This window comes from Solanum lycopersicum, chromosome 3, assembly GCF_036512215.1.
Source record: "Solanum lycopersicum chromosome 3, SLM_r2.1".
Lineage (NCBI taxonomy): Eukaryota > Viridiplantae > Streptophyta > Magnoliopsida > Solanales > Solanaceae > Solanum > Solanum lycopersicum.
Window position 1 is genome coordinate 1,817,769 of NC_090802.1, and position 10,967 is coordinate 1,828,735.

Consider the following 10,967-nt stretch of genomic DNA (forward strand, 5'->3'; position numbering starts at 1 on the left):
ATTATAAAGGGATTAAAAATGTTAATTCTTTTTAAATTTTATGTTAAGTATATCGTAAAAAATGATATTTATTATCCACTTATTGGATTAATTCAGATCATCATGTAATAACTAAAGATTAGGCGATATTTTAGCATAAAAGTTCTATATATTTAACCAAATTTTCTTTTTCCATTTATTGTTTTGGTATTTTTTTTTTTTTTTTTTAATAATAATAATAAATTAAGAGTTAAAAAAGATGGTTCTAGATGGTTGGGATGATGTTATGGCTGGACCCCGTCCTACTAATAGTAGATTTCTAAAGGGCCTATCTGTCAACACTTCTGGTAATCACTTGATATTTAATTTGATTATTTATATATTTTTTTTAAAAAATTATTTAATCAAAAATTTTAGATTTGAGTTTTCGATATGAAAATAATTCTAATACATTTTTAGTAGTTTGTGTATGCTTTAAGGGATTGCGATGAATATATTGAATATCAGATGAGATTTCGATGTTAAAATATGTTATTTTAACCGACCCTAATTCTTTAGTTTGATTTGTTATTAGTAAAGATTGTAATGAGGTGATATTTATTTTTGCTGATTAGAGATCATATGTTTCAATAAAGTTACTTAAAAATAAATTTTTTAATATAAATTTAAATTAATTAAGTTCAAATAAAATTATAAATTCAGATAAACTCATAATTAAAAGGCTACATTTACCACAAATTATCTTATTCATATTAGAGATCGAAAAAATCAATCTGAAAAATTTATATACTATAAGATAAATATATAAGAAGGACTAAGCACACACATCTTGATCGATCAATATATGTGCCTGTGATTGCGAGTAATTTGTTTTCATCTGAACAATGATTTTTGAAGACTTTTTGAACGGACTCAAAGATTTCACCCCTTAGGTGCTTCTCAAAAATAAAATTTGAGTTTAATTAGTTATTTTAGATCTATCGTGATTACTTACAAATTAGTACTCTTAAAAGAGCACATACGTCACATATATTATTTTAAAATATTTAAAATATTATAAAATTAAAAATAAATAAAGTAATATTATACATAACTCCCCCCCCAAAAAAAATGATGAAATTTTACACATATACACCAAAGTAAACCAATACTTTTCTATATATACTTCTACTAGGCAAACAACCATTTTTACATTACAGAGTTAAAAGAGAAGAGAGAAATAAAATAAAAAAAATGGTGTTAATTGAAAAGCTTTGGGATGATGTTATGGCTGGACCTAAACCTGATAAAGGACTTGGCAAACTTAGAAAGTCCATTACTCTAATCCAAAATCATGGTAAACTTTTTATAATATATGATATTTTTTTTGTTGTTACTATATTTATAAACTAAATTAGAACACTCTTGTTTAATTATGATAACGATATATCAGTGTTATTTTACAAGTGAGATCTGAGAAAAAATAACGTGTAAATGAATTTTACTTCTACGACGTATAGATAGATTTTACAAGATAGAAAAATTGTTTTTTTTTTATAGATCAATAAGATTCATACTACCTTTTTATAATATATGATATTTTGTTGTTATATTTATGCACTAAAGTAGAACACACTTGTTTATGAAAAGAATATATTAGTGATTTCACATATGAAATCTGAGAAGGATTTGTGGATATAGATTTTATTTCTATTTTATAAGTAGATATACATAAATAAAAATTTGTTTTTTTTGATAGATATTCAAGTGGACACTCTTTATTTGATTTTTTTTATACAAGTAAAGTAATATACAAATGATTTAATAACATATTTTGAATATCTTTTGACTTGACAAGTTGTTATAGTTCAGTGGTTTCACCTCCTTTGAATAAGGAAGTATTTGTGTGTTTCGAATCTCATTAGTTCTACTTTTTGAAAAAAGCTTTTGTTGTGCTATTTTTGAATATCTTTATGAAACTTCTAATTTCGCCACTATGTTATCCCGTATGTAATATATGACTTTTTTTTTTGGCGGTTGTTATGTTTATGCATTAAACAATATATTGATGTTAACTCATAATGGGGTTTGTGAAATAATATTAATTACTATATCGTACCTAGGTGGATTGAATAGATCAAGAGATTATTTTTGAGAAATCTTCGATAGATCGTGAATAAGATTTATGGTATTCTTTTTATAAAAAATATGATCATTTTTTGGTAATGTATATGCAATAAATTATGCAATATTCTATTATAGAGATATATTTAAATTCACAAATAATTTTTTTTATTTTTTCTTCAATATTCATTGGGTCACGATTTTAGGTGGAGAAGGAGGAGAAGGAGCAAGTAAAAGTTACCAAAGGTCTTTATCTATGCCGGGCTCCGGCTCAAGTTTATCGAGCCCAAGGACACCGGGAAGCCCGGGGACCCCAAACACTTACTCGCCAACGGCGGCGCGTAAAGATAATGTGTGGAGGAGCGTGTTCAATCCGGGGAGCAACAGTGCAACCAAGAGAATTGGTGCTGAAGTCTTTGACAAACCTTCTCACCCTAATGCACCCACCGTTTATGATTGGTATGCCCTCTTAAACACAATCCCCCCCCCTCCCTCCATTAAAAAATTAATTATCAATCCGTAACTGTCAATTGAATGAGGTCTCTTTTTATTTCACAAGTAGTTAGAAACTTAAATCTTACAAAAAGTCCACATTACTTTGTGTCCTGTCCACTTGTGAGATAAAAAAGAGGTTCTGACAAATATTGTTAGCTTGTGGCACATGTCATCAAGGGCGGAGTCACTTTGTAGGTAGGGGTTCATCTGAACCTCATTCAACGGAAAATTATATTATTTAAACATAGTTAAAATATTTTCTCTCTCTCTCTCTATATATAATAGATATGAACCCCCGTCGACTACTTCATGTATTTCTATAAATTTTAAGCCCCTCTTATTGAAAATCTTGATTCCGCCTCAGCATGTAGTAAAGTATTTTTGATAATCATAAAAAAAATACATGCGAATAATAACAAGATGAATTTATGCTTGATGTAATGACAATTCTTTTCTAAAATGAAATGTGAAGGTGATTTTAACAATAGGTAATTCCTAGTTTGATATGATAATTTGAAAAATTGAGTAATAATTAACTATATTATTTATTTATTTTTTTTATCATAAAGAGAGATTATTAAACAGCGTTATAATCTAGTGGTATCAACTAGCAAAAGAACTTAATAATTTCAATTAATCTCTTTTATTAATTTAATGGCAGGCTCTACAGTGGGGATACCCGATCCAAGCATCAGTGAAATGAAAGGCTAAAAGATTTTGGATCGTGACAGAGCGATATCTGAATAATGTTATATGTAAATAACGTATTTTCCTTTTAATGTATGAGTTGCTATGCTACAGAAACATGGAGATTAATTAGTGGATGTTAATCCTATGTTTTCTGTTAATGCATTATTATAAGTATTAATTAACTAGTACTAATATTATGTGTAATTAGGTTTTGATGAAAGCTAACTTGAGTATATTCAGTGGCTTTCTAGCTACTGCTACTACTATTATATAAATTAGTAGTACCATAATAACTTTAAAAATACTATAATGTTGTTTTTGTTATGTATTTTGAAATAATAATAATAAGTTTGACGTGTATTTTTTTTTATGGTCAAGTGGTTATTTATTTCTGTTTATATTCGAATTCGATATATAATGATGTCTTTTTTATTTTGATGTCATGAAAAATGAATTGATAAGTTTCGTATTATTCATATGTATTAGTATATGAATTGATTTTCTGTACTTAATGACGAATATTAGAATTTAACGGGTTTATAAGTAACTAACGGTCATCGTGATCGTAATTAACATAATCTATTTAATGGTTATAGTAAATTGTAAGTAATCATAATTTATTTTTGACATTTCTGAGCTTATAAAATTCAAATTTTATTTCGTATATATTAATATATGTTATTTATTATAAATATAGTATAAATATTTATCACGTCGCGTAATTTTTCCAAATATAATTTATTTACTTAAAAATGGTATAAAATCATTATAAAACATAATAATTAAGAGATTACATTATTTAAAAAGCATAAAAAAGTGTACCAATAAAAAAATTGATTAAATCTCAACATTTCAGCTATATTACATAAATTAGAACTAGAAATACCTATAAAACAATTGAGATATTGTTCACCAAAATAAAAAAAAATGAATACATTTCATTTATAAAAATACAAGATAACTATTTGTGATGAAAATTAAAATTAAAATGCAAACTTTGTATTGTAAGTGGCACTTACAGGCAATGCAGTGGGGACGTAAGTATACACAAATACCGAAACTGCCCTTATATCAAATAAAAGGTAAAACGCGTTTGCGAACGCAATACCGATTCGAGGAATTTCTGACACAAGTATTCAATTAGTTCGGACTTGTTTAGTATTGAATTGGAACCAAGACAAAAAAAGTTCTTCTTGCAAAGAAGCCCGTACTTCTTTTGTTGAAATAAGGACAAATTTTTTTCGCTTTCGCATGCTCAAGTCTTGATATATGATATAATTTATATGAGGTATAAGTAGGTCGATACAATATTCGTATAATTTATCGAATACATGATTATAGATGAAATAATATGATATAGTCAATAATTAGGGTAGAAAGCTAGTAATAGGTAATTGAGAAAGTTTTCCTCGTGTTCTTTGATTTTATTACTACCTGTTTTTTTCTTAACTTCGTTTATCATACTGTTTTTTATTGCTGACTTTTTTTCTTCATTATCCATTCGTTTTAGTTTCTTTGGTTAATTTTAATTTGACATGAATATTTAAAAAATGAATTTTGTAATTTTATGTTAAGTATAGAAAAAATATATCGAAATATGTTTCTTTCTGTAACTGTAAGTCGAAAAGAAAAAAGTTCAATTACCAATAATCCGTAACGATAAGTCAAATGAAGTTTAATTCTTTTAATTTCACAAGTGGTTGAAATTCAAATCTTACAAAAGATCCACGTACTTTGGGTTCGATCTATTTGTAAAATAAAAAAGAGGTCTCGCACGAATATTTCTAGTTTGTGATAGTAAAGTTTTTTCAGAAAAAAATTATAAAAAAAAAAATACTTTGAAGAATAATAAACAAGATGAATTTATGCTCTCTATACTGAAAATTATTTTTTAGATGATAATGTCAAGTTGATTTTTAGCCATAGGTGATTTCTTGTGATTGATATGATAACTTCAAAAATAGAGTAATAATATACTACTACACAATTTAAATTTCTTAACCAAAAAAATAAAATCATAAAGAGATATTACTAAGCAAACTCATAATTAGTAATTTTAATTAAATCCCTTTATTAAGAAATTATACCAACTTAAATAGAGAAAATTTATAATGATTATTTTCTCGTGTATAGTTACACTTTTGAATTCAAATGGCCGTGAGGGACAATCGGATGCATATCCAATATCATGTTGGACGTCCACAAAATTTTTGACATTTTGGACGTCGCAATCCGGATCACCCAAAAAATGATTAACTATATCATATGAAAATCGTCAAAATAGGGGATATGCGTTCTTCAGGGAGCTCGTTTGACCTTGAAAATGGGTCGCAGTTGCCGTGAGAGACAACTAGAATCATAGCCAAGGTCTTGATGGACGTCCAAATTTTTTTTTGGCAATTTTGAAGTTGGTATCCGGATAACCCAAAAAATGGTTTGCTATAGCACACGATAATCTTTGAAATGGGGGTATGCACGCTTCGAGGCTCTTTTGACCTTTAAAATGGGTTTGAATTCACATGAGGGCCAATCGAATGCATAACCAAGGTCTTGAAGGACTTCCACAAAATATCTTGACATTTTTGACGTCGGAATCTGGATCACCCAAAAAAATGTTGCTATAACACACGAATCATTGAAATAGGGGGTATGCGCACTTCGGGGCTTGTTTTACCTTCAAAATGGGTCAGAATGGCTGTGAGGTCCAACCGGATGCATAACCAAGGTCTTGACGGACGTCCACAAAATATTTTGGCATTTTTGATGTCGCAATCTGGATCACCCAAAAAATGGTTAGCTATAGCACACAAAAATCAACGAAATAGAGAGGTATGTGCGCTTCGGGGCTCGTTTAACCTTGAAAATGGATCAGAATGGCCGTGAGGGCCAACCTGATGCATAGCAAAGATCTTGAAGGACGTCCACAAAAAAATTGGCATTTTGGACGTCGGAATCCGGATTACACAAAAAATGGTTTTCTATAGCACACAAAAATCATCGAAAAGGGAGGGGGGGGGGGGTTATGCTCTTCGGGGCTCGTTTAACCTTGAAAATGGGTCAGAATTCCAAAGAGGGCCAACCGGATGCATAGCCAAGGTCTTGAAGGACTTCCACAAAATATTTTGGCATTTTTGACATCAGAATCTGAATCACCCAAAAAATGGTTTGCTATAGCAAACAAAAATCATCGAAATAGGGGGTATGTGCGCTTCAAGGCTCGTTTGACCTTGAAATAGGTCAGAATTGCCGTGAGAGCCAACTGAATGCATAGACAAGGTCTTGACGGACGTTCATAATTTTTTTGGCTTTTTTGACGTTGGAATCCGAATCACTTAAAAATGGTTTGCTATAGCATACGAAAATCGTCGAAATAGGGATATGCGCGCTTCGGGGATCGTTTGACCTTGAAAATAGGTTGGAATTCCCATGAGGGCATACTATATGCATAGAAAAGGTCTTGAAGGAATTCCACAAAATATTTTGGCATTTTTGACGTAGGAATCCGGATCACCCAAATAATTATTTGATATAGCACGGGAAAATCGTCGAAATGGGGGGTATGCGCGCTTCGGGGCTCATTTGACCTTGAAAATGGGTCAAAATTGATGTGAGAGCCAACCGTATGCGTAGACAAGTTCTTGATGGATGTCCACAAAATATTTTTGCATTTTTGACGTCAGAATTTGGATCACCCAAAAAATGGTTTGCTATAGCACATGAAAATTATCGAAATGGGGCGTATGCGCGATTCAGGGCTTGTTTGACCTTGAAAATGGGTTGGAATGGCCGTGAGGGCCAACTGGATGAATAGCCAAGGTTTTTACGGATTTCCAAATTTTTTTGGCATTTTTGACGTCGAAATTCGGATGACCCAAAAAATGCTTTACTATATAGCACACGAAAATTGTCGAAATGTGGGGTATGCGCGCTTCGATGCTTGTTTGACCTTTAAAATGGGTTGGAATGTCCGTGAGGGACAACCGGATAGATATCCAAGGTCTTGACTGATATCCTGAATGCTTTTTGGCATTTTGACGTCGCAATCCGGATCAACCAAAAAATGGTTTGCTATAGCACATGAAAATCGTCGAAATGGGGGTATGCGTGCTTTGGGCTCATTTGACCTTGAAAATGGGTTGGAATAGCCGTGAGGTCCAACCGGATGCTTAGCCAAGGTCTTGACGGATGTCTACAAAAATTTTTGACATTTTTGACGTCGCAATATGGATTACCCAAAAAATGGTTAGCTATAGCACACGAAAATTATCGAAATGGGGGGTATGCGCGCTTCGGAGCCTGTTTGACCTTTAAAATGGGTCGTTATGGCCTTGAGGGTCGACTGGATGCATAGACAAGGTCATGAAAGACGTCTACAAATTGTTTTGGCATTTTTGACGTCGCAATCCGGATCACCCAAAAAATATTTAGCTATAGCTCACAAAAATCATCGAAATGGGGGGGGGGGTATGCACGCTTCAGGGCTCGTTAGACCTTGAAAATGGATCAAAATGTCTCTGAGGGCCAACCGTTGCATATCCAAGGTCATGAATGAAGCCCACAATTTTTTTTGGCATTTTTGACGTCGCAATCCGGATCACCAAAAAAATATTTAGCTATAGCACACGAAAATCGTCGAAATGGGGGGTATGCGCGCTTCGGGGCTCGTTAGACCTTGAAAATAGGTCGGAATGGCCGTGAGGGCAACCCGGATGCATAGCTAAGGTCTTGACGGACTTTCAAAAATTTTTTTGGCATTTTTGACGTTGAAATTTGGATCACCCAAAAAATTATTTGATATAGCACACGAAAATCGTCGAATGGGGGGTATGCGCGCTTCAGGACTCGTTAATGGGTCGCAATTGTTGTGAGGGACAATTGAAATTATAGCCAAGGTCTTTACGGACGTCCATAAAATTTTTTGGCATTTTTGACATCGCAATCTGGATCACCCAAAAAATGGTTAGCTATAGTACACGAAAATCATTGAAATGGGGGTATACGCGCTTCTGGGCTCATTTGACCTTCAAAATGGGTCGGAATGGCCGTGAGGTCCAATTAGATGCATAGCAAAGGTCATGAAGGACGTCCATAGAAAAGTTTTGCATTTTTAACGTCGCAATCCAGATCACCTTCGGGGCTCGTTTGACCTTTAAAATGGATCGGAATGACAGTGAGGGCCTACCAGATGCATAGACAAGGTCTTGAAGGACGTCCACAAAATTTTTAGTATTTTTGACGTCGAAATTCGGATCACCCAAAAAATGGTTTTCTATAGCTCACGAAAATCGTTGAAATGGGGATATGCGCGCTTCGGGACTCGTTTGACCTTGAAAATGCGTCGAAATTCCAATGAGGGACAACTGGATGCTAAGCCAAGGTCTTGAAGGACTTCCACAAAATTTCTTGGCATTCTTCGTAGGAATTCGGATAACCCGAAAAATGGTTTGCTATAGCACGCAAAAATCATCGAAATGGAGGGTATGCGCACTTTGTGGCTCGTTTAACCTTAAAAATGGGTCGGAATTGCCTTGAAAGACAATCGTATGAATAGACAAGGTCTTGAAAAATGCCCACAAAAATATTTGGCATTTTTGAGATCGCTATCTGGATCACCCAAAAATGGTTAGCTATAGTACACGAAAATCATTGAAATGGGGGGTATGCGCGCTTCGGGGCTCGTTTGACCTTTATAATGGGTCGGAATGGCCGTGAGGTACAATCGGATGCATAGCCAAGGTCTTGAAGGACATCCACAAAATATTTTTGCATTTTTGACGTAGGAATCTGAATAACCCAAAAAATGGTTTGCTATAGGACACGAAAATCATTGAAATGGGGGTATGCGCGCTTCAGGGCTCGTTTGACCTTAAAAATGGGTCAAAATTGCCGTGAGGGACAACCGTATGCATAGAAAAGGTCTTGAGAAATGTCCACAAAAATTTTTGGCTTTTTTGACGTCAGAATCCGGATCAACCACAAAATGGTTTGTTATAGCACACGAAAAATATCGAAATGGGGGGTATGCGCGCTTTAGGAATTGTTTTACCTTTAAAATGGGTCGGAATGGTTGTGAGGGCCAACCGGATAAATAGCCAAGGTTTTGACGGACTTTCACAAAAAATTTTGACGTCGAAATCCGAATCACCCAAAAAATGATTTGCTATAGCACACGAAAATCGTCGAAATAGAGGGTATGCGCGCTTGGGGGAGCTTGTTTGACCTTGAAAATGGGTCGCAATTGCCGTGAGGGCCAACCGGAATCATAAATAAGGTGTTGATGGACGTCCACAAAATATTTTAGCATTTTGAAGTTGAAATCCAAATCACCCAAAAAATGGTTTGTTATAGCACACGATAATCTTTGAAATGAGGGGTATGCGCGCTTCGAGGCTCGTTTAACCTTGAAAATTGGTCGAAATGGCCGTGAGGGACAACCGGATTCATAGCCAATGTCTTGAAGGTTGTTCACAAAATTTTTTGGCATTTTTAACGTTTGGAATTCGGATCACCCAAAAAATGGTTTGCTATAGCACACGAAAATCATTGAAATGGGGGGTATGCGCGCTTCGAGGCTCGTTTGACTTTGAAAATAGGTTGGAATGGCCGTGAGGGACAACCGGATGCATATCCAAGGTCTTGACGGATGTCCACAAAATTTTTTGGCATTTTTGATGTCGCGATCACCCAAAAAATAGTTTTCTATAGCACACAAAAATCATCGAAATGGAGGGTATGCAGGCTTCGGGGCTCGTTTGACCTTGAAAATGGGTCGAAATGACCGTGAGGTCCAACCGGATGCATAGACAAGTCATGATGGACTTCCACGAAAATTTTTGGCATGTTTGACGGTGGAATGGATCACCCAAAAAATGATTTGCTATAGCACACGAAAATCGTTGAAATTGAGGGTATGCGCACTTCAGGGAGCTTGTTTGACCTTGAAAATGGGTCGCAATTGATGCGAGGGCCAATAGGAATCATAAACAAGGTGTTGATGGACGTCCACAAAATATTTTTGCATTTTTGAAGTTGAAATCCAGATCACCCAAAAAATGGTTTACTATGGCACACGATAATCTTCGAAATGTGGGGTATGCGCGCTTCGGGGCTCGTTTGACCTTTAAAATGGATCTGAATGCATAGCAAATGTCTTGAAGTACGTCCAAAAAAATGTTTGGTATTTTTGACATCGCAATCGGGATTACCCAAAAAATGGTTTGCTATAGCACACGAAAATCATCGAAATTGAGGGTATACGCGCTTCGGAGCTCGTTTGACCTTGAAAATGGGTCGCAATTGCCGTGAGGGCCAACCAGAATCATACACAAGGTCTTGACACACGTGCACAAAAAGTTTTTCCATTTTTGACATCGCAGTCCAGATCACTCAATAAATGGTTATGCGTGCTTCGGGGCTCGTTTGACCTTGAAAATGTGTCGCAATATACTGCATGGAAGAAAATCAAACTAAATATGTCCAATTAGAACAATTTACTTGCAATAGCTTGTCTGAACTTGAACTTGCCTTATTTTAAGACAGATGCTTCAGCTGCTCTGAGCCTCCAACACGGGTCTGATTTTTTGCAGATTTCTGTTTTCAAACTGCTTCGCCATTTGTTCCTCTTGAATTTTGCTGCAAGTATCACTGAGCTGACGCTCAATCATCTAGGAAGGAAAAAACAGAAGAGATCCTGAGATATT

General features: G+C 34.4%; 1 protein-coding gene across 2 annotated transcripts; it reads left to right on the forward strand.

Moving 5' to 3' along the window:
* The first annotated feature begins 186 nt into the window (after positions 1 to 186).
* LOC101257929 (dormancy-associated protein 1) lies at positions 187 to 3,637 on the forward strand. Of its 2 annotated transcripts, none has more exons than XM_019212758.3 (3): positions 187 to 326; positions 2,289 to 2,541; positions 3,239 to 3,637. In XM_019212758.3, exons 1-3 carry the CDS (start codon positions 239 to 241, stop codon positions 3,273 to 3,275), a joined length of 378 nt encoding a protein of 125 aa, XP_019068303.1. In that variant the 5' UTR covers positions 187 to 238; the 3' UTR covers positions 3,276 to 3,637. The 2 variants fall into 2 exon arrangements, with proteins under 2 accessions (XP_019068303.1, XP_004234112.1); XM_004234064.5 differs by lacking the exon at positions 187 to 326 and adding an exon at positions 1,083 to 1,315.
* Positions 3,638 to 10,967: the final 7,330 nt, after the last annotated feature.

Bases quoted from the DNA above. Each gene is read 5' to 3' on its own strand.
- LOC101257929 (XM_004234064.5), top strand. From the start codon at position 1,213: ATGGTGTTAATTGAAAAGCTTTGGGATGATGTTATGGCTGGACCTAAA. The intron at 1,316-2,288 runs GTAAACTTTTTA...TCACGATTTTAG, and splicing joins TACTCTAATCCAAAATCATG to GTGGAGAAGGAGGAGAAGGA. The intron at 2,542-3,238 runs GTATGCCCTCTT...ATTTAATGGCAG, and splicing joins GCACCCACCGTTTATGATTG to GCTCTACAGTGGGGATACCC.